At 41.9% G+C, this 24,546-nt stretch overlaps 1 protein-coding gene across 1 annotated transcript in view; it reads left to right on the forward strand.

The window, feature by feature from the left end:
* Nucleotides 1–15,260, forward strand: part of LCOR (ligand dependent nuclear receptor corepressor) — a 61,043-nt gene extending 45,783 nt beyond the window's left edge. Inside the window, exon 5 of the mRNA XM_052661070.1 lies at nt 10,850–15,260. Within this exon, the coding sequence (XP_052517030.1) occupies nt 10,850–15,176 (4,327 nt within the window). The 3' untranslated portion in view covers nt 15,177–15,260. The remainder of the gene's footprint in view (nt 1–10,849) is intronic.
* The last annotated feature ends 9,286 nt before the right edge of the window (nt 15,261–24,546 follow it).

Here is a 24,546-nt window from a genome sequence, read left to right on the forward strand (position 1 = left end):
TTTTTATTCTGATTAATTTTAAAGTATTGATATGTTCATAATTTTTGTTTCTATTGTGTGCAGGCTAGTTCTGCTTTGAATGTTAGAGCACAAAGAGTTCTGGGGCTCATTGGATATAATTTGTCTCAATCAAAATCAGTCTTTTAACAGTACAGATGCTTGAATCAGTTTATAAGAGTGAGACGAACATGTTACATATTTTCAAATTGTAACACAGGTTTTTTTGGGGAGGTGTTGCATTTTTAAGTTCATTTATTCAGCAAATCTTTTTTTTTTTTCTAATTCTGTCAAAAGACATAAAGTTAGTTTTAACCATTTTTAAGCGTATAATTTAGTAGTGTTGTGTATATTCACATTGCTGTGACCACAGGAGGTATTTTATTAACCCACTGATTAAACACTGTTGGTTCCACCCTAATCTCTTATTTTTAAAGAAAAACATGGAACTTGGGGTCTTTGGGGGACTTGCCCGCTCTCCTAACATGTAATGAGTTGCCCTTAATATGATTGCAAACCATTATACTTACATTTATACCATTTTGGCACCCTTAACCTAGAATTAAAGTGAAGGATTTTATAATTTCCTTTTAGATTCACTTTTAACTAATTAAATCAGCTATTCATTGTTGAATAAATAAATTACATTGCTTTTTAGGAAGAGAGTTTAATCTGTGTTATGAAATTGCCAGTAAAGAAATGTGAGGTATTTAAAACTTCTTTGTTAAATAGAAATTAGCATTATTGACTCTGTGATGGACGAGGTGAATCTTGAGGAGTAGGTAGAGCATAGCAGAGTGGAGACCACCTCAAGTTTAAGAGAGAGAATCTGATGAGCCTGGCTTAGCCTTTGTACTTTGCCAGAACATGGTCTTGAAAAGTTTCTGAGCCTTTCTGAACCTCAGTTTTCGTCTGAGTAATAGGGGTTTATACCACCCACCTCAGAGATTTGCTTTGAGGCTGAAATAAAATTCTGTATGTACAATACTTAGCACTATGCCAGGCTCTTTGCAAGCGCTCAATAAACGAGCGTTAGAGAGATCACCTGGTAGGGGTTAATTTAGTGTGAGGGGTAAAAAGAGAAAATCAGTTTGAAAATTGTGGAGGACGTTGTTTACATTAATTAAAACTTTGAATGTGAGGCAGGTAAGTTTGTATTAGACCAGGGCATTGTTCGGCCATCTTGTTTTAACTTAAATCAGAGACATAGAAATGGTAGAACTGCAGTTGAAACACGAAATGCTGCTTTTCTGATTGCTTCGTCCTATTTCAGAGGAATGTTATCAAACTATCAATAATTTTTTGTTTCTTTTCAAAGATTAAGTGGAATAAAAGTTGTTTGGAAAGTAGATGTTTAAAAAGTATAAAGTTACGTAGAATTTATCTTCCTTTCCATTTTTTTTTTTTTTTTTTTTTTCATGGTTGAAATTTTACGTGCTTGGAATTTGTAGATTTTTCATGATGGTGGTTTGAAAAACACAGTGTAAGAGCTAGGTGGGATGGTGGAGATGTGTGTGTGCTTGTGTGTTTAATCATCAGACCTTTAGTTTTCCTGTAAAAGAATTTGGGGACTACACTGCCTTTTCAGTGAGATTCTAATTACACTCTTAGTGAATGGGAGTTCTCTGCATTTCAAACAGATCATAGCTAGCACAGTTTAGAAGTGTTCATTTCAGTGTCTGTTAAAATGACTTGAGATGTTTTCCCCAGGATAACCTAGTAGTGTAATTTTAGCTAGATAGAAATGGACTAAGAAGAAAATCAGGATAGCAGACTCTTGGGAGGGGCTAGGAATTGGTGAGTCTGTGTAAACCAGCTTTTCAAACTTTAATCAACTGGTTATAGCTTACTAGTAAATTATGAGATCAGGGAGTTATAAACACTTTAAAAATACATTAAAAAGAAGAAAAGCCAGTCAGAGAACATAGCATAATGCACATAAATACTGTTTTGTTGAATCTTACGTGTTACCATACACATCCAAACTAGAACGTGTGTATTGAGTCATTTATTTATTGTCCTTGGCTTCAGTCAGAAAGTCTAATTCTTCTGAAAGCCATTATGTAAACCATACCTTTCCACCTTTTTTTTTTTTTTCTCCTTTTGGTACTAGCAATCTCCTGCATGCCTACAGGTAGGAGCCTATCCTCTTGCTGTCTGGCATTCAAAATTCCTTCCATTCCCTGCCTCATCAATTAGATTTGAACTCATTTTCTTTGAAAACTTTTTCTTTTCCTTTCTGATTGTCAAAATATTTCCTCTTCCCTTTTTAGTTTCTCTGAAAAAGGAAAGAAGGAAAATGGCCTTTGAAAAAGGTCTTAGGAAAACTATTTTCACTACATAGTAATTTATTCCGTTAGCTTATTCATCACTTGTGCCTGAGATGAGCTAAGCCCCTGTTTGTAGGCAGCGAAACCACCATGTTAAAAAGGCCAAAGTCCTGGACCTGTAGGAAGATCTACAGTCTAGTGGAAGATGTAGCCATGTCAGCTACCGTGCTACATAAATGCTATTTAGGAAAGAGAGACAAACTGTGAGAGTAGAGTTAGGGATAACACAGCCCACGGGGAGAAGGTGCTAAAGGAGAATGGACTGAGCAGTGGGAAGTTGACTGAAATTTTATGCAGAAAAAGTGACAGGATCAGATTTGGGCTTTAAGAAGATAGCAATTCTGGGTGATGTACAGCAAACTCTAAAATGAGGAGAATTAGTTGCAGGGAGCTTACAATGTAGAGTTTTCCAAAGGAAGTCGAATCAGTATAGGTGAAGTGGATTGTATATTGGAAGCAAGAGGAGTGACAAAACTAGGGATAAACACTGAATAAACATTGAGATAGTGTTAAGTACCTAAGTTGAGTATACATGTGTGAAAATGTATATATGTTTGCTTATATTTTGTCTCCCAACCTTCCTAAATAAAACCTTGAATATACAGATGATTCTGTACAGTTCCCCTCACTCCAGTGTATCTCCGACAGTAGCCTTGAGTGTTTCCCAAGAAACATGGGGTAAGGGATGGTTATAAAGCACTATTTATTCCAAGAGCACACTCCAGAGAATGGCAGCTGAAAATAGTTTTCTTATGATACTTTAACTTCTAAAGTATATATACCTCCTCTAACAGTCATGAAGTGAACAAATAAGAAATAACACTAAAGTTTGTATAAGGTACCTTAGGAATCATTTTAAATCTTAAATCCTTTTACATTTTGCAGAGTTGTCTAGGTCCTTTGCATAATTGGTTAATACTTAGGAGTGCCATCATTGTGTCAATTTTAAGTGGTTTATTATATGACACCAAAAGTAGAACTTGCCACTTTTAAGGATTATACCACAGATTTATATGGTTTCAGGCGTGGAGACTAAGAACTGCAAGTGAAGATATAGACGATCCCATAAAAATCACAAAAATATACTAGACAACTGCTTATTCGGATATTTATGTAATCTGCTACTTCCTCCCTTCCTTTCACTCAAAAAGAAACCAGGAATATATGTTGAAAACTTACCACTTCATTTCTTCAGAGGGAAAAAGCATTTCTGCTGCAGGACTCTGTCTTGTCCTTCTGGTTTTTGTGTGTGCCAGTTCCCCATGCCTCCTTTAGTCCTCTCTCTGCATACACGCTGCCCTGCAAAGTGATCATTTGGGGATTTGTTAGAGGTTATTGGTATTAAAAAGAAATACATTCCAACAGTACTGGAAATCTTGTCTAGACTCCCTCCTCTCGGCTCCACTCCAGGGAAACCATACAGGGTTCTTGGTCACTGTTGGGTCTTGACAGATGTTTCTTGCCCCTCACCCCTCTTGAACAGAGAGTTGTGACACAGTGCCTTTTCTCTCACTTGGGGAGTGAGCATCTCTGCCTAAACAGTGGTACTTTTTTAGTCTGTCATCGTCCTAGTCATTTTAAGGGAGTTGAAGAGCAATTTCCCCCAAAGAACAACATAGATTTGAATCCCCTACGTGACAGATACAAAGACAAAAAAAAAATAGGCCAGACTTGCTGACTTGTCATGAGCTCTCATGTATCCTGACCTAAAATGTCAAGTATGCCTTTCAGATCAGATCTCTCTTTAATCTGGTTTCAGTAACTCCGTGAGTCTTGGGACAGACACTTTTTCAGTTCAGATCAGCCCTGGGCAAAGATCTGCCTTCTTTGTCTGTAATTACTGTATTATTTTCTGAAGTCTATTTTAAAGTGTCTTCTAAGAATTTGTAATTATAATACTCGTAATTAGGTTTGTGTTCTCATCAAATGAGTAGGTATATCATTTAGGGATATTTCTTCCCCTGTGTCCGGAAACTATCATTTTTAGAACATATGCCATCTCGTCCCAAGTCCCCTGTCTTTCACTGCCACTGGGCCCTCCCTTCTTTTGTTTATATTGATTAACAAAAGTTGGAGAAGGAAGTGGCACCCCACTCCAGTATTCTTGCCTAGAGAATCCCATGGATGGAGGAGCCTGGTGGGCTACAGTTCACGGGGTTGCAAAGAGTCAGACACGACTGAGCAACTTCACTTCACTCACTAACAAAAGTAATGTATTTAGTAATATATTTAGTCTTGCATGCAGAGCCTTACCTAGGATTATAGAAACAGAAATCAATATGATGGAGGGGGATGGCGGATAAAAATTTTTCAGAAGTAAGTAGATTGGTAGAACTGTTTATTTTTTGAGCCTGTTACATTCCTAGAGAGGAGATGGAGGCCTTGGACTATTGTGGCTAATGACACCTTGTTCTGACTTCTGACTCACCAATGTAACTTTCTGATTATATTTTGGCTTCCCAGGTACATTTGCCTCTAGGGTGAAATATGTTAAAGAGTGAACATTAGGATCTTGATAATTATATTTTTATTGTAATTTAATAAAGTTGACATTTACAGGACATAAAAGATACAATATATAAGCCTTTCATTCAGTCACTCAGTCGTGTCCCACTCTTTGCAACCCCATGAATTGCAGCACGCCAGGCCTCCCTGTCCATCACCAACTCCTGGAGTTCACTCAGACTCACATCCATCGAGTCAGTGATGCCATCCAGCCATCTCATCCTCTGCCATCCCCTTCTCCTCCTGCCCCTAATCCCTCCCAGCATCAGAGTCTTTTCCAATGAGTCAACTCTTCCCATGAGGTGGCCAGGGTACTGGAGTTTCAGCTTTAGCATCATTCCTTCCAAAGAAATCCCAGGGCTGAACTCCTTCAGAATGGACTGGTTGGATCTCCTTGCAGTCCAAGGGACTCTCAAGAGTCCTCTCCAACTGCTCCTATTAATATCATATATGTAGTCCAAATAATAGCCTTTTATTAACCCCTGAGATACAGAAAAACTAGCAAACTATCCAGTAACCACTCTCTGAATCGCCTCTTTTCCCTAGTTTACAATATTCATAATGTTTTGAGCCTCTGTTCTGCCCTGTTTTTAGTAAACTTGGTTAAGAACACAGTAAACTTAGCTATCAGAAAGGGATTGGATGTCTTTTGTTTTAAATCAATAATCCTCAACTATTTGTCCACTCCACACCTGAGCAAGATGCCGCATTGCCATCAGCAAGAATGACTCTGAGTACTCCTACAGGGTGAAGAGACACAGATACATCTTGGATTTGACCCCTCACCCAACACACACACCATCCCCCAAAATTCTGATCTCTGTTTAATGCCAAATTTGAAATCATTTTGTCTAAATCCATCTAAATTCTAAGTCCAAATTTAGATAATTAGGATTTCAGTTCAGTCACTCAGTTGTGTCCGACTCTTTGCAGCACACCAGGCTTCCTTGTCCATCACCAACTCCCAGAGTCCACTCAGACTCATGTCCATTGAGTCAGTGATGCTACCCAACCATCTCATCCTCTGTCGTCCTCTTCTCCCGTTTTCAATCTTTCCCAGCATCAGGGTATTTTCAAGTGAGTCAGCTCTTCGCATCAGGTGGCTAAAGTATTGGAGTTTCAGCGTCAACATCAGTCCTTCTAATGAACACCCAGGACTGATCTCCTTTAGGATGGACTGGTTGGATCTCCTTGCAATCCAGAGGACTCTCAAGAGTCCTCTCCAACACCACAGGTCAAAAGCATCCATTCTTCGGTGCTCAGCTTTCTTTCTAGTCCAACTCTCACATCCATACATGATTACTGGAAAAACCATAACCTTGGCTAGACGGACCTTTGTTGGCTAAGTAATGTCTCTGCTTTTTAATATGCTGTCTAGGCTGGTCATAACTTTCCTTCCAAGGAGTAAGTGTCTTTTAATTTCATAGGATTTCACCCACCTGGAAATCAGGTATTAAGCTGCCTGATTTTAAGAGGCCACTTTCTATGATCTTAAGAACTTTATTTCTCACTTAGCACTTTTACTGTTTCTTGCTTCAGTTCAATCGCTTAATCATGTCCGACTCTTTGCAACCCCAAGGACTGCAGCACACCAGGCTTATTAATTACCCTTTTACTTTTTATCCTAGTTCAGTTCTGGGAAAGAAAATTTGATTGTTCAGTAGTTTACACATACAACTGTACATGGCCTTTTAAATAGTGAAAAAGACCTCCATACCCCATGTTTTAGCTTCTCCACTACACACAGAAGCACACACAGTTTTGTCATAAACCTTAGTGTATTCCTGTATCCAGGTATGGAAGATACACAGGTGTGAAATAGCCAGAGGTAGATGCACTTCCCAGTAAAGGATGAGTACTTGTCAGCAGGCTTATCCAAGCCTTTGAACATACTTATATTTTCAGTGCTTGAAGGACTAGAAGTAAGGAATGAGGAAACATAATTTCAGACTATGGTCTGGCAAAAATTACAACTCTTTCAGCAGGGCTAACAGTGCATTTTGGTGTTTTCTTGTATTTAAAGAGAAAAATCAAGCCAACTTTACTTACAGCTCTTGACTGTTGGGTCACTCAGTCTAAACTGTTGTCTCAAGCTTTCTCTCCCCTTCTGGTTTCCTGGGATTATCTCTTTCTCCTTCTAAGATTAGTTCCCATCCAGACATCATTGACTCTCCCTCTTGGTCTTTTTTTCAGTCAGAAAGAACATATTTTGGTCATCAGTGATGTTGCATTTGCCATCGGTAGTTCTAGAGCAGATACTGAGAGGCTACCTGAATCCCTCAGTTCCACATTCTAGACTCTTAAAATTGTCATTTCAGCTCTCGGCCACATCTCTTGTTTATTTGACCTTTTACCCCAAGAGAACCTAGGCCTGGACCATCCACCATTTATATTAACCGCTGGAATGTTATCCTTTGTAAATTTAAGTGTGGTGGTATTGACAAAGGAGGCAAAGTCAGCTCTGTCTAATCTCTGATCTAGAAAAATATCATTGAGTAAATCATTAAAGATAAGATTGTGAAACAGCACATCATTCTTAAACTGTGCCTTTCAAAGTTTTTATGAATATTATCTTATCCTTCTGCCACACCCTTAAGAATCAGGCACTGAATTGGGCATAGAGAGACAAAGTGTTCGAGGTCACACAGGCCATCTCTCAGCAGGTAGAGAAACTCGGCACTAATCTCGGTCATCGTTGTCTTCTGTAGCCCTTCTTTCCATTTACCAGTCCCTAGGATCTCACTGCTCTTTCGTGGTGGTGGTGAAGTGTTTCTGACTGATGAAAAATTGACTTAACTGTTAGTATCCTGTTGTTGAACAGAAGAAATGTGAAATCAAGCAAGTGATTTCAAAATCTGTGATGACTTACTGTTATTTTAAAACTCTAATATAGTCAGATGTGATGAGCATACTATGATGTCAACTATAATCACTGAACTAATAATAAAACATAGTGCTTCTGCTTAGGTCGGGTTTGCATGAGTAGTCTGTAGGACAGAAGCTCAGCCCTCTCTGATTTCCTTATTTCCTCTTTAAAAAGTAATCAGGGCAAATGCTGTATTTAGGCTCTATTGAAGGCCTGAGACTATGGGAAGCATTGAATAGAAGCAAAGGTAGAGACCAGCTATTTGCTGCCAGGCAAAGCTGGCCAGCATCCATTTCTTTAAAATATGAAAAAAGAATAATAGAATTAAACTTCAGAAAGTTGATGTTAATTTTTAAAACAAAGTAGTTGAATGATATGAAAAGAAAAATCATCTAAACATAGATTTTATTGAAGAAGTTTCCAGAGAAAGTCAAATAAGGTAGGAAGCTGGATAGTTTAGAAGCACAGTCAAAAGTAATTTTATTACTATAGTTGTAAAGTTAGGTATTATAACAGGGCCCATTTAATGACACTTGGACAAAGGTTGGTATTAATGTGAAAGTTCTCAGATTCAGGTGAAGCTCCGTGGGCACATACCTGTGTGTCCCTGGTTGCCTACCAGACAGATTCAGAATCTTATAAACATTTCAACTCAGTGTGTACAGAACAGAACTCTTCAGACACATAAACCCCTACAGTCAGCAGTTGCCAGCTTTGTCGTTTGTGTTCCTATCTCAGTAAACGGTGCTGCCCAGGATGAAAACCCGGGAAGCATCCCTGATGCTCCCTTTCCCTCCCCTTCTTGTTTTGCTAAGAGGAAACAGAAAAACATGAAATGTGACCCCTGCCTACACTCAAGTAGTTTGCATCTTCTTGGAAAGCTAAGACGAAGAGAAGACTTAAGTCAGTAACAGATACAAATTGTGGGGTAAATGTACAAGACCGCTATCATTGCCAAAGAATTTTACAAACCACTGTAGCTTCAAATTTCAGGAAAGGACACAGTCACTCTAAGATGATACTTTCGAGGTGGCCAAGGATCCTTCCTGCTTACTCTGGTGACCTCTGCTTTACCAGTACATTGTCCCTGATCCTTTTTACCAGGAATGTACACACAAAACGACCCTTTGTTGACGTCTCTTTCTCACAAGCAAGGCTGCCATTTACAGTTTTAATGTTTGCATCGTCTCCTGAGCATCCCCAAACCAGTGTTGTAAATGCCTGTCAAGGTTGGGATGGTCTGTGTCTACCTCGCTGATGCTGTTTTTCAGCTTCCAAATGCGGTTCTGCGTTGTTCCAGGTTAGAGTTAAGTGGGTACTAACCATGTGTCTCCAGTATGCCTTAGTTGTGAAGACACCACTTCCACGTGCCATAATGCTGAGAAATAGCTAACACCAAGAGGTGGCTGGTTGTCTGCTTTGTCCTCGGGGACTAGCCACATTGCCATGGTCATTGCTTCAGAGCTGATTTGGAAGATCTTACATTAGTCAGGGGTAAATAAAATATTAAATCACTATTAAATTATTGAGACATGTGGGATAGCAGGAGATCCAAGTTTCACAACCATAAAGGAAGTTAAGTATCATCTGAAAATTAATCATTATTCAGTTTTTTATTCTCTCTGAGCATCGCTTTAGAAGCAAGTGTCTCCTCAGTTTTTCTTGAGAGCACTCTGTACTTTTATTGGGCACACACCTTGATTTCAAGAATCTCAAGGCCTATTGTTAACTCCGAACACAAATCCTGCTTCCAGAGCACTGCCGCAGGCATGAAGCAGTTGCAGAAGATTTTCACAGACTTTACCATTTATCTCTTCATTCTTTTCGACAATAAGATGCCAAGATATTTCTTAATCCTTCTCATAGATCTTTGTCAACTTTCCCCCCCTTTCTTGTATTGCTAAAATGTACCTAGGATATATTCTTTGATGCATTGAGAAGACAGTTAATATCTCACTCATTTGTAGCCACCTATCTCAGAAATAGCAGGAACACATCCTTGAAGTTGTCAAGAAATCTATGTGGCTTACTTACAAAACTCTTCCTGTAGCCTTCATTCAGAGCTTATTTGTTTTCACTTAAGGTACCAGTCTAGCACTTGAGATTTGAATTCACAGCTAGTGAGCAGAAGTACTCAACTAAAGGTGAAAATGAGACTCCTAAACATAGCTGCTCTTTTGGAAGCCAGTCAGAAGAAAGCTTTTTAAAAAAATACAGACTGCCACCTGACTTTTTTGCATTTAAGCAGTAGATTTACCTACTTGAGTGGCTCCCAGAGCTATCAATATATTTCAGTTCAGCATAATAAAAATAATAGCCAAGCTTCAATATTAGTGTACATGGTAATGACCCTTGAGTCATTAAGAAAGAACAAATTACGTTCACAGGAAGAGACCATTTTTTAAAGACTTCCACCAAAAATACTTAAAATTTTTAATGTTTTTTGCTTGAAGGATAAACTTTGATTATCTAGAAAATCCACTTTGTGGGGTTGTAAGAAAGTATTAATGTACATTTCTGGTCTCTGAGTTATTTTCACTGAAGCATGTTTAATGTGATTGGCTAACAATAATGGTGACTGGTATTTGTGTAAACTTTGTAGGTTTTCTTTTGCACCTGTCTTAAGTGATCGACGGGGCAGGTACTCTACTAAGATCTAAAATGGTTCAGTGTTTTGGCCAAAGTCACACAACTAGCAACGGGTAGACTGCTGTCCAGTGTCTCCCAGTCTACATCCTGTAACACATAGTAACAGTAGTTGGTAACACTAGGTGGACCTGGACACCAGGTACCTCCTGGGGGAGTCCTTCAGCAGGGACCTCCTGACTTCCCCGTGAGCTGCAGAGTCTGCAGCTTGCTGGAGGAGTTTGTCAAGTCCCCGTGTGTATCTCATTGAGCCTGAGAGTTGAAAATGATTTTGCAGTCACTTACCCAAGGGTGTCACAGGTGTCTCCCCTGCTCTAAAGGAAGGGAGGAACTTATGTTTTCATTGAGTAGATGCTCCTACTCTATTGAATAAAAAGCATATGGGCCCTGAGAAGCAGTTTTGGACAGAGAATAAAACATAAGTAACACTGATGAATTTCATAATGTAAAAATGGCTCTTTGGAGAATGATCATACTGATTTCTTCTTTCTCTTTGTCTGTCTAGTGAGAACTCAGCAGAGGCAATAGCAGTACACTCTAACCATCAGTCGAAGTCCCCACTGGAGAAGTTTATGGTCAAACTGTGCACACACCATCAGAAGCAGTTCATTCGTGTTCTGAACGATCTGTACACTGAGTCTCAGCCCGGCTCTGAGGACCTGCAGTCTTCTGATTCTGGAGCCATGGACGCCTCCACCTGCGATGCTGGCTGTGCCCAGCTCGGCACCAGACATACAGAAAAGGATGCTCTGTGTCTCAACATGAAGTCTTCTACTTCTGTAGACTTGCCCATAGACTCTGGAGGCTCCCACAGCCCTCCACATTTGACAGAGCAGGCCCTAAAGGAGCCTCCGCCTGAGATAAATTCTGTAGATGGAAGAGAGAAGACTCTGACTATTGTCCAAAAAGATTCCTCTGAACTTCCAACCACTAAACCTAATTCAATGGATAATTCCACTCTGGGATACCTCACTGCACCGAATTCTTCCTCATTAAACTTCCACCGCATCTCTAAGAACTCGGAGGGGCAGACCACTGAACAGGAGCCAGACACAGGTGTGAAAATATGTGAAGATGGTAAAGACCACGTGCAGAGCGCAGCTTTAGTAGAAAACCTAATTGCAGTAAAAGCGGCAGCTGAAAATAATGAGGAGAGCGACAGCTGTATTGTTTCTCAAAGAAATTCATTCAAAGCTTTATCAGAAGAGGCTTGGGACTCAGGGTTTATGGGGAATTCACCTAGAACTGCTGACAAAGAGAATGCTTTACAGTGTAGCTCAAAAACACCTTTACGCCAGGACTTAGAGGCATGTGAACAAGATTCAAGGCCAAAGCAAGAGAACCATCTTCACTCCCTAGGAAGAAATAAAATGGGTTACCATTTACAGCCCAATGATAAGAGCCAGTTTGATCATTCCAAAGATGGTTGGTTAGCCCCCAGCCCCATGCCACCTGTACACAAAGCATCGAATGGACACTCACGAACCAAGATGATATCCACCTCCATTAAGACAGCTCGGAAAAGTAAAAGGGCATCAGGGTTGAGGATAAATGATTATGATAACCAATGTGATGTCGTTTATATCAGCCAGCCAATAACAGAATGCCACTTTGAGAATCAAAGATCGATATTATCTTCTCGGAAAACAGCCAGGAAGAGTACTCGAGGATACTTTTTCAATGGCGATTGTTGTGAGCTGCCAACCGTTCGCACGCTGGCCAAGAATTTACACTCCCAAGAGAAAGCAAGCTGCTCAACTGTGGCATCAGAGGCAGTGGTCACTCCCAAGCGGACCCTTGTCACGTCAGCACCTCAACCTACAGTAGAAGTAGAGCATCCCAGAGAAGACAAGCCCGAAGAACCTAATAAAGAAACAGCCCCTCTCACGGAAGGAGACAGAGGTGCGTCACCTGAAAAGGAACCTCAAGAGCCAGAGGCTTGCCTCGTGACGAATAACGCAAACCCAAGTGGCTCCCCCACATCAAAAGAAACAGCAGCCTCCAGCCCGGTGTGTCCCCTCCCTGCTCATCTTCCTGAAGAGGACCCACCAGAAGGCAGCTCCATGGCCTCAGCTCCCCCGGGAAGTGAGATGTCTTCCCCTGAACGAGACCAGCAGCCAGCTGAACTGCTGAGTACAGAGGAGATGAGTGTACCCCAGGACTGTTCCCTACTTCCCTCCACAGAGAGCATTTCTGAGGGAGACAGTGACGATGTTGCCCCCAGGCCTGTTTCCCCTCCTGAAACAGCAGAGAGAGAGGAAAGCCCTCTGTGTTCAGAAAGTCAAAGTCCCTCCGCGGGCTTGGATCCTCCCATGAGCCCAGGAAAGGCCGAGGAAGAGCCAAGTGTCGCTACTGAGGCTGAGACCGAAGACACTCAGGAGCTAGATACCGACCCACTCTCGAAGGAGAGCAGCACTTTGACAAATGAAAACCCCAGTGAAATTGAGGACAGTGAGGCAGCAGGTGGTACAGAAAAATTAGAGGAAGAGGACGGTGATGTGAAACATCCTTCAGAAAAAGATGCATGCGATCAAAACACCGAGTCACCTGAAGAAAATCTGGACAAGAAGAAGAAAGGTAGAAAATTCCCGGAGGCCTCTGATAGGTGTCTCCGAAGTCAACTTGCAGATTCTTCCTCTGCCGAGAGGTGCCTAAAAAATCAAAGTTCAGATTCTTCCTCTCCTAGTGCTGACATCAAGGTTTCTAAAAGTTCTGGTGCAAAACGCTCTAAAAAAGAAGGGCACCCTGTTGGGACAACACCCGAGAGCTTCCTTACTGAAGGCTGCCAGGCAAAAGCTCCGGGAGACACTGAAAACCCAATTGTCAACGAAAAGACCCCTGAGAAAGACATTGAGCAGGAGGTTGAAGGGGGTCGGGTGATCACCAGGCAGACTTTTAAAAACATGCTGGTGAAAGAAGTCAAGGGGGAAGAAGGAAGTATTTTCCCCAGCAGTGATCCCTTAGCCGCAGTTGGCCAGCCCCAGCCTGGAGAGAAACTGGAAATCTATGTTCAGTCTAAATTAGATGAGAACAGTACTCAAGAGCCCTCTGAAAGCATTCCTTATACTTTCCCAGAACAATCACAGGGGAAGCCAGGACCTGTTCCTGCACAGGAGACGGAGGAGGCCGTGAATGAAATAGACAGTACTGACAGCCAGCATAAAGATGGTGATAGTGATGACGTGCCGCCTAGCACGCTGGGATCATCAAGTAGTGGAAATGATGACACAGCAGTGCCCCCAAAATGGGCCCCGAGGCTTACAAGACTGACCTCCTCCACCTACAACCTAAGACACACTCATTCTCTGGACTCTTTGAATACTATAAAAGTGACTTCCGAAAAGGAAGCAGCGCAAGGAAGCCCAATCCCAAAGGAAAATGCAGCTTCCGAGAGTGGAGACCCCATTGATGAGGGTGACGTGGACACCGTGGTGGATGAGCCGCCGAAGTTTGTGGAATGGTGTGCTGAGGAGGAGAACCAAGAGCTCATTGCCAACTTCAATGCCCAGTACATGAAAGTTCAGAAGGGCTGGATCCAGCTGGAGAAAGAAGCCCAGCCAACGCCAAGGGCAAGGAACAAGTCCGATAAGCTGAAGGAGATTTGGAAAAGCAAGAAAAGGTCACGGAAATGTCGGGGTTCACTGGAGGTTCAGAAGTTTTCTCCTATTCAGATGCTGTTTATGACAAACTTTAAATTATCTAATGTCTGTAAGTGGTTCCTAGAGACGACTGAAACCCGCTCTCTGGTCATTGTGAAGAAGCTCAATACTCGTCTCCCAGGCGACATCCCACCCGTCAAGCACCCTCTTCAGAAGTACCCTCCTTCCAGCCTGTACCCCAGTTCACTACAGGCTGAACGCTTGAAAAAACACTTGAAGAAATTTCCCGGAGCTACTCCTGCCAAGAACAATTGGAAAACACAGAAGCTCTGGGCTAAATTTCGAGAGAATCCTGACCAAGTGGAGCCAGAGGATGGCAGTGGCATGAGCCTCAGCTCCAGTCCTGCAGAGAGTGTAGAGGAGACCAAGGAAGGCAGAAGCAGCCATCCTCCCACCAGCTCACCGACCCCAGCCAGTACCCGCATCCTTAGGAAATACTCCAACATTCGAGGAAAGCTCCGAGCCCAGCAGCGTTTGATCAAGAACGAGAAAGTCGAAAGCCCACTTGGTCCGGCTGTGGAAAGCAAACAGAGTTGCAAGAGTGTGTGCATCAACCCTCTGATGTCCCCCAAGCTCGCCCTGCAAGTCGGTGCAGATGGGTTTCCCATTAAGCCCAAGAGCACCGATGGAACGAAGGCAAGGAAAGGGAAGCAGGTGCCTGAGGTCTTGCCAAAAGCCGAGGTTCAGAATAAACGCAAGAGGACAGAAGGCGGCAGCACTCAGGACAGGAAGGACAAAGGGCCTGCGATGAAGGCCAGCAAAGAAAAGCATGTTGATGGGTCCACCAGAATCTCCGCTGCCAAGAAGCCAGCCGCAAGGGACAGAAGCAGCCAGCTGCCCAAAAAGACATCTTCAAAAGAGAATAAAGTGAAGATCCCTAAAAAATCACCTGGGAAGAGCTGCCCGCCCTCCAGGAGAGAAAAAGAGAATGCAAACAAAAGGCCTACCCAGCCCTCTGCCTCCGATCCAGTGACAAAATCTGCCAAGCAAAAAGGGGCAGGTGAGTCCTCTTCCAGGCCACAGAAAACCACAAACAGAAAGCAGAGCAGTGGAAAGACTCGGGCCAGACCCTCAACAAAATCCCCAGAGAACAGTGCGGCCCAGAGAAAGCGAAAGCTGAAGGCGAAGCTGGACTCTTGCCACAGCAAACGGAGGCGGTTGGATGCAAAGTGATTCGCAGGGCGGTAGCCCAGAGTTAAAACTGTTCTATAGAAGTAACCCTTTATTTTGCATTAACTAAATCTGCTTTTATAAGCTTATCAAGCCTTTCAAATCTGCAGTTAATGGAGAACACCACAGTTTAAGATGTCAGAAAGTGCGTCTCAGATGGAGAAGGGAACTTGCAGAGTCTTTCTCTGAGGCTGAGTAAGGGAAGTTATATATTATATTCTGGTTGTTCCTTGGGTTTTAAACTTGGAACCAAGCAGTTTTAGTTTTTAAAAGTACAGTGCCTTATTTATCCTTTTTGTTTTTAAATTTACAAAAGCTAAAAAGCTGATCTATGTGATTAAAGGCTTGTATTTTATACTTGATGCACAAGCACTTGTACTGTAGCCAAGAAGACCACCATCATGCACATAAAAGTAGCTTTTCAGCAGCCACCCTGCAGTGTCAGTACACGAACAGATGCTCCTCTGCAAACCCCAGCAGTGAACTTCCCTCTGTCTTGTTTGTTTAAACGATATTTGAAAGCTAAACCAAATCATTTTTACAGTATGTGGAGAATGCAGAGGGAATTTATAATTATTATAAAAGGTTAATACTTCTGTTACCCCTTTTTAAAAATTCATATTCGTTGTTGGTCACTCATCTCTGATCTTTTGTCATTTGAGGAAATATATTCTAAAGTATGTGCTCATGGGACAAAAGGTGTGTCACAAGGTGTTAATATTGATATATGAGCTCTGAAAATTATTCACATCCCCCAAACTATTTGCATTACTGATTCTTCCCATCCTTTTCATTTTTGATCTTGCACACTTGCTAGCACACTAATGAGGTTTTCATCTTACTTTGGGAGAAAAAAAAAGCTAATGTCTTTTTGCTGTAGTTTGACAATTGGGATAAGAGTGACCATTCTAATTATTTTTCTTGTCTTGAGTACTTCTGTATTCAAAGAAAGCCAAAATGTTATTTTCAGTAATAGGAAAGTTTAAGAGAGTGTGTGTGTGTTTGGGGGTATTTGCATGTGGTTATAAAGCCACAAATGTCTCCCATTCCCCCAGTTAAATTCTTTCTTCTCCATGCAGCGTGATAGGGTGTTCATGAGCTGAGTAATTAGCATAGGCCAGATGGCTTAAATGAAGCCTAGGGTCTCTATGAGCATTCCCCAAATCACTATGGCACCAGACTCAGAATTATAAAAAGGTCAGACCAGCCTTTCAGTTGGAGAAAATCTCATTGTGTGCCCACACACATCCCAGTACCAGGAGCTGATGCTCAGCTGGTATTCCAGTGTGAAATGTACATGTTTAGAGTGGATGCCCTTTCTGATGGATTAACATCATACTAGTAGTTAATGCTTATAGAATCACAATGGCCTCTATCACATCGGGCTCTGTTCCATGGCTCAAAAGCGAGAGCTGCAATATTTGTAACTGATGTTGTTTGAGACCTGAAATAAGTGTATTGGCTTTACCTTGGTGCCTATAACATTGCTCCATTATAACACAGTGTGTACTCGGCATCTCCATTGGGCCACTCTGCCAATAAGTCTTGGTTGCTAAAGCTTCAGCCAGCTTCTCTAACATGCTCTGTCCCCAAAATAGGCTCGTATGGACAGCTGCTATTCCGTCCTTTTTATTAAAAGATTTTCCATCCCTATTGCTTGAAATCTGTTTGGATAAACCCAGATGTACCTGTTTTCATGCATTAGTTCATTCAGATCGTGATAAAACAAGTTTTCTACCCATTCTGTTAAAGTTTTGCTGTATATAATGAAAACTTCTGGGATAGGATTAGAAAACAGTGTTTGATTCATGGGAAACTGAGCACGGTGTTGAATTTTGCAGATAGTGAAGCTTACTATCTTCAAAGAAGCCTCCCCCCCCCCCCCCACCCGCCCAGTATCTCCTCTATCCCATGAGTCGTTTTCTCTTTTCTTTATCTTTGACCTTGGCCATTCCAGAGCTACCTATATTAATGAAACTGCTGAGTGTGTGTGTGTTGGCAACCTTCCTCAGCATTAAGTTGCACAGAAGCATTAACATGTTTTAAGTAGGTTCATTTAATCTATGTAAGTGGTTTTTAAGTTTTTAAAAAAATCTTCTCATAGAGTCGTCACTGGATATTGTTTTTGTGGTGACTTTAACAGTGGAGGCTTGCCCACATCAGGTGTGCTGATCTCGGTACATACGTTCAAGGCGCCCCTTAGCTGCATACAGACTACCTTGTAAGGGTGCTTGGGTTAGGTTAGGGAGAGATGCCAGGCTGGAGGTAGGTGGCACTTTTCCAGTTGCAGGTTATAATCCATTCCATTCCTTTTCTCATTTCTTTTTCATTTTTGAAAGCTTATCACTTCAAGATCATAGCCTTCTCTCCCATTCTAGACAGCATTGGGGAAAAGATATCAATGTGCATCTATTTATTTTATATACCTACTGATGCAATGGCTCATCTTTAAAATCAACTTACAGTTTATAACAGACTACACTTAAACAGACTAGGATTCTACATAAGTACGACACTTAAAAGTTTAGAATTATATTTGTTGAATCTCACTTTTGCTGATTCAGTTAACTTTACTAATAGAAGAAAGGGAAAAAGCAGACTTGAGGTCCAACTCTGGAAGGCCCATTTACACTTATAGCAGATGCTGGCAAGCCTGTCTCTCAGACATTTCCAAGCCTAGACTTGGTTCTGACTCAAGACTCCCCTTGATCTCCCCTCCTTGCCAGACCTTCCTGTAGCCGTCGTCCCAGTGTGGCTTGCACTGGATGCAAAGGCAGTCTGTCCCACTTTCTGGATTCCAAATTTAAAAGGAATACCGCTCCTGTACCTGTACTCAGAGAAGTAACTTTTGGAGCTGACGCTGATGAGAGAACATCAGTGTTCCCTCTGAGCTTCTGGGGAAGCTGGAAGACGCCTGGAAAGCAGTCACTGAAGCCCCACCATAGCTCCCCAGAGCTGGGGCCTCTTTAGGAGGCCCTTTTCCATCTCCCATTTTCTACTTTCTGAGGCTCCCCGGGTTTGGAGGAACCACCTGGAATCTGCGCCCTTGGTCAGGGTCCAGAACCTTGCCCCTGGCACTGGCACAGATATGTTAACAGTCTTGCAGCACAGCAGGAAGGCCATGAACCTTTGTTCTGCTTGTGAGGCTACGTATATAAAAATGTTAGTCATGTCTGTTAACCTGAAGTTGCTAGTCCCTTGGCTCCCTTTGGTAGACCAGTTCTGTTGTGTCTGCACTTCATTAAAGACTTCTACACAAGCCTTACTTTTAAAATAATCTTAGGCCGTTTCATGCCTCCTTGTTCCTGTGTAGTATAGATGGAAGAGGTGTAGTTAGTCATCACTTCGTAAACGTGGTTCTTCTAATGGGGTCCTCTGTGCATCGCAAGACTGTGCAGGTGAATTCCTCACAGTTCAGAACACATCACTTGATGATGGTCATTTTGAATTGAAGTTTGGACTCTTCTCCCTTGGGATGAATTCTGTAGTGAAGACTGAAGCTGCCACTGTCATTTGTGGGCAGCTTGCCTATTGGGCAGTGGGCCTAGGAGCCAAGAAGGAAAGGCCAACGTGCCATGTGAGGCGAGCTGGAGATGCTGTAGCGTCACCATTGGTGAGTGTGGTATCCGGTCGCTTTCCCTGGGGCAGAACTGGAATTTCCCCAGGTGCTGGCCAAGGGTACCCCAACCGCCTGCTCCTTATGGTTTCAGGTCAGCCCATGCAGGCCCTCATTTGGCCTACAGATGATCCTTCACTGCTCTGCAAACTGTGGGCTGGTCATGCTTTTGTAAATAAAAGTGTGTTGGAACACAGCCATACCCATTCATTTAGGTATTACCAGTGGCTGTATGTATTTACAGCAGAGTTGAATATCTGTAGCAGAGAACACATGCCCCACAAAGCCTAAAATATTTACTACTTGGATCTTTGAGAAAAAGTTTGTTGACCCATGCTTGAGAGAAGAATCTTTTTTCAGGAGGAAAAAAAAAAAAAAAACTTCACTGGTTTATCTTCTCCTTTCTTCTGCCTCTTTCTGTCCTCTTCTTCTTCCTCCTTATCTTACTTCAATTTTGTTCCTTTTATATCTTTATTTTTTCTTGCTACGAAAGAGACATGTTGCCACAGCACATCAAATACCATCTCCTGAAACCTGGACTGCCTTAGCCTCACATCCTATTAGAATCACCCATCACCTTTAGCCTCTAGAGTCAGAATACATGAGCAAATAGGAATTTGGAGTTGTAGAAGTATGTGGCCTTGACCTCTCCTTTCATTCAGTTTTTATCATAGACTTGACTCTGGCTTCACTTCATGTTTATTACTAATCAAGTAAGCGAAGATTTTATATCTTTCAAAGTTAATTGAGACTTCGTTAGGTGGATGTTCAGTTTTCTGAACCTTACGTTTAGATATGAAAAGCCTTTTCACAAAGGGGAAAAAAAAGTCCAGTCACAAACCCAAATTGTTGTTTATTATATCATAGTTCTGGCCAGCTTCTAGGAAAATTTATTGACACTGATTTTTTTTTCAGTCACACACTCTTCTTTCAAAATAATTATATTAAAAGCAAACCAACAACTGAAAAACAAGCTTGAAGTGCTTTAGAAAGACTAATAGAAAATTGGAGCATATTATAACCTGAATGTGACTGAGAAGTTATGGATGATATCTTTAGATTAAATCCAGTTAACTTCCAAGGTGGTGTCTTTTCCCTCCCCAGAACTCAAGGATCCGTTTCTGTGCTTTTTATCAAAATGAAGGATTGATAAAATTTTGTCAGTGGCTCTAAAACAATGACTGTTTTGTATGTTTTGAAACATAATTATCATTTGAATTGTTTACTATGAGTTTTTATCTTCTTATGGCTTGATATCCACTGAAATACTGAAATTTTTCCAAGTATGAAGTCATGTCTGTGTCAGGCATCCGCAAGGCAGTCCTCACATCCCAGCATTGCGTACTTTGCCACAGGCTTGCTCCCTAGTCCTTTTCAGAGAAAAAAGAACAAAAAGATTACTGTAGTTAAAACTAGCAGAGTTTTGGGAAGCCTGTTGAGACAGCCTTTGATACAGCTCATCCCTTGAAACATGAGAGCCAAGTGCTGTCATCTACAGTGGATGGGCTGCAGGACACAAAGTTCTGACCTTCCCTTAAAGATGTTAAGTCATGCTGAGGCAAAACCCCAGAGCTCTCTGATGCTGCTCCCAGCTCAGGCCTCACCACGCTGTACTGAGGACCCAGGGAATCACCTGGGGCACTTTGCAGGCATCCTTGCTCATGCTTTTTTGCCTCTGGTTTGAGCCAAAGCTGGCTATTCCTTGCAATACCTTCCCTTTGATCCTTTTCCCAGAGCCCTGGTGGTTTACGTCAGTGCTCAGAGGGGCCGGTGAGCACGGTGACAGAGGCTCTTTGACCTATGTGGGACCATTCCTTTTAACACGAAGTGCTCAGTAGGCAAGCCACATGGAAGTAGCTTTTTTCTCATTAAAAGCTACTCATTTTTTGCTCATTAAAAAAGATCCAACTTGCCCATGGTTGTATAATCTACCAGAGATTGGAGGAATGCATTAAACAAGGTTATGTTTTAAAGAAAAAGAGACCCTATGTGGCCCACATAGCCTAAAATGTAAACTACTTAATACCTGACCCTTTTCGGAAAAGGTTTACTGATCCTTGCCCAATCCTTGCAATATGTCATTCAAGATCAAATTGTGTGGTCAGTTAGGCACAAATATATTTTTTTCATGTAGTCCAGCACTGCAACATTTCTTTCCTTTTAGATTTTACCGTTTCTTGCCTTTTCATCTTAGCACACAGCTGCTATCCCACATTATTCCTAAACAATGTTCGTGTATTAAAGAACACATCTCCGTTTGTGGATTGAATGTGTGTTGAATTGTGGACATTGAATCTGATCTACCAGAATACCAAGTTAAAGTGAAAAGTACAAAGTCTTTTAAACTAAAAGTACTACAATTGTCTTCATGTTTATGAGTTAAGGTGAACTTGACTCTCATAGAACAACATTCCTCAACAGCAGTGCTCAACACAAACGGGTTTACTCATGAACTCAAAAGCCTAGAGTACAGCCCCTCCCAGCAGGTACAGGGTGTACTGGTTTCACCCCCCAGAAACCATACAGTGTATTTGTGTACAGTATGTTTGCAAGTTTATCACTTCCCAAGCTTTGGTCGTTACTTGTGAACATACATGGCTGGTCTTTGCTTGTTTGAACCTCATTCCAGATCCCCCATTCTCAACTCTCTTAAAAATACCAGCATGTCAATGGCACCTTGTCAGCACACCAGCAGCTTTAGACCGAAGTTCAGGGCTCTCCAGCCTGGGCAGCGAAACCCACTCCTGCCTGGTCAGGCCTAGCTCACCTCATTTTAAGGCCCCACCTTTAGCATCTTGCCTCTTCCCTCTTCTGCCCCCAGCCCCCTTCCAGGAGGCACCTTCTCCAGGAAGCCACCTACCTTTCGAGTGCTTCACTGAACATGTGTATGTCATATTAGAAGCATTTCATGACTTTTTCTTCTCATACTCAGCCATTGGGTCCAAATGCTATTCAGCCTATCAACTTTCTCACTCAAGTTGTTTTCTATAATCTACACTTCATGTCATCTTATAGCTAATGCTGTAGAATTTGGGAGCTAGTTTGTGGAAGAGAGTCTGTACAAACAAGATTTGCATAATTTTGTATATTTATACCACAGGTAGGGATGAGTTAGAGCCCTATAGCTTAAGGTTGTTAGTTTCACCAGTGATTTCTTCATTCTTAATAGCTCTAGGAGAGTGTGTGACTATGATTTCAAATATATATATATATAATACATATTTATACATACCACTGTGAAATTTATTTCACTGTGTAGATAGTGGTATTTTCCTGTTCAAATGCTTCTATAGAAAGTATTTATTTTAACAAACAAAAATTGTCAAAAGGGCTTTCCAAAAAAGTGTTCTTTCTAGAAAACCCATCCTCCCCAGCTCCCATGCTCAGCCATTGAACCCCCAAACTATATCATGAAGGCAGAAGGGTGAAACCTTGAAGCCCTCACTGTATTGGGGCAGACACAACTGCATCGGGAACCTGAACACATTCCCCACTGTCACCCCATCCCAGAACAAAGTGGGTCTCCCATGATGGGGTCAGCTGTGCCAGCCATGGCCTTGGGACTTGTCTCAAGCCACCCACTCCTTACATACGCAGTTGGCCCATTCTACTGTACATTTCAACAGCCTGTGCAGGGAGACGAGCAACCCCAAGGAAATCCAAACCTATACCTGTGGGATATGGAGAGACCACTGGTTGCCTAAAGAAAGCATTAAGATGTATTTTAGTCTTTCTCACCTTCAGGAAAGACACCTGTTCCCACTCTCTTAAACCAGGGGAGATAAGCTTGTTTCCTCCCTCACCTTGACAGTGCTGAGCACCTTAGCTCACAGCCGTTGCCTCCTCCTCCCCCACCCCCTATCTGTCTCACAAGCCTCGGCACAGATGTGGGTCAGCCCCACCTATAACCGATGGTACAGGATGAGGCCGTCTGCTCTAAGATGTATGCAGCGTTACTTCTCAGGAGTCCTGATCTGCAATTCAGTCCCCGTAGATGTAACGGAACCGATGCTTTCCCATCGTGTTCCTCTTCCCTGTGCCCCATTCCTGGGCACCCCTGTCTGAGCCACAGTTCTCTTTCTGTCCAGCTGGCTGGCTGGCCTGAGAACTGTAGCTCCATGCCTGCGGAGAGCTTGGGACTGGACACAGGGATTCGTGTCATCCATTTGAACCATAATTTGCCTATTTACTTATGGCCTCCCTTTGTCTTTTCTAAACAAATGAGGAAGACACTTGAACAGTAATGCTGGAGAATGTTTTTTCTAAGATACTGTTTGTAAGCAAATCTGATTTTAAGATGAAATGTGAATGGGTAACTAGGTGCCAGGGAATTTAGCACTGAACTAGACAGTTGAATCTTTTTTAACCTTTGCAGGAAAAAATAAACTGCTCTCATCTAAATGTTCACAAGAAATAATGTTGTAAATAGTTTTTTAAAAAAATATTTATTACATGTGCTGTATACAGATTCATGTTCTGAGTGATGTTGGTTTGCATTGTAGTATTGTAGAAGAATATATTTTGAGCAGTGGACTTCCTTTCATAACACAGTACACACATGGAGAAAGAACAAAAATGAGCAGGTTGAGAGCTGTTCGGGGCATTTGATCTGTAATGTTACATCAAATCCAAGCTTTAATTGCCCCCCTTCTCATCTGGTTATGGTATATATTATATATATATACACACATGTATGTATGATGAACTGGTCACTGGTCAGTCCCCAGAGCAGATTTCCAGGTGTTCTTTCTGATGTGTTGCCCGTAAGCAATAAGATTCTAGGTAATAACATTTATTCCGGGCTCTGCGTTAGCCCTTGTCTCAGAGGATAGGGTGGGGGGTAGGACAGCTCTTGCTAAGACCTCTTGCCTTTGCTGGAGAGGTTGCTGTACTTGAATTTTTGCTTCTGTTTGTCTGCACGCTCCTTCACATTATACAGTGCTAGCAATGGGTGAGAAATCTGCCAGGACCAGACACCTCAAAAATTGGACGTAGAGACTGAAAAATTACCAATTTTCCATGAATTTTTAGGGTTTACAGAATCTAGTTGAGGCAAAGCTCATTTGGTTATAGCCTAAATGTAAGAACTTTTTGCATTAAAAATGTAAATGGTCAATACAAAGTCCCTTGACTATATGTCTGACCTACCTTTAAGAGCTAGCCCATTTCCTGTATTCCTGTGTGCCTGGGTTTGAAATGTCCAAAGCCCCAGTGCATATCTGGGGTTAAACCCATTTAGGTTCGTGCAAAGAGGGCAGTTGCTCCTCCAAGTATCCCAGCGTGTCCAGTCCAACAGGTTTCTAAGCTGTTTAGCAACCTCTCCTTGTGACCGTCCTGAACTTTATGAAAAATACCCCACACCCAGAAAACCATGAATAGAATAATGTAGTTTTTTAGGCTTTTTGAAATATGTCTTCTCTTTTGTATTTATGATGGTGTTTGGAATTTTTCACTAGTGTTTTTTTAGATCAAAGTGGGTGCATTAGGATAAAACTTTCCATTGCTGCACCTGAAAGCAAGCAAGAGGAAAGAAATGGACCTATGTGTGTCATTGGGAAGGTGACTACTTCTTGTGGTGGGGGGAGGGGGGAGGGAGCATGGTAGATTATGTGGGGGTAAAATAGAATTCCGGCCTGAGGCTCCTCGAGTCTTATTACCTTGTAATAAATAATCCCTTTATTAGCCTCACTTAATCTCAATAGAAGCCTGCTGTTTACCCTCAGGGAACAAGTAGTTTTCAAAATTGAGCTCCTCCAA

The sequence above is a fragment of the Budorcas taxicolor genome, chromosome 23, assembly GCF_023091745.1.
Source record: "Budorcas taxicolor isolate Tak-1 chromosome 23, Takin1.1, whole genome shotgun sequence".
NCBI lineage: Eukaryota > Metazoa > Chordata > Mammalia > Artiodactyla > Bovidae > Budorcas > Budorcas taxicolor.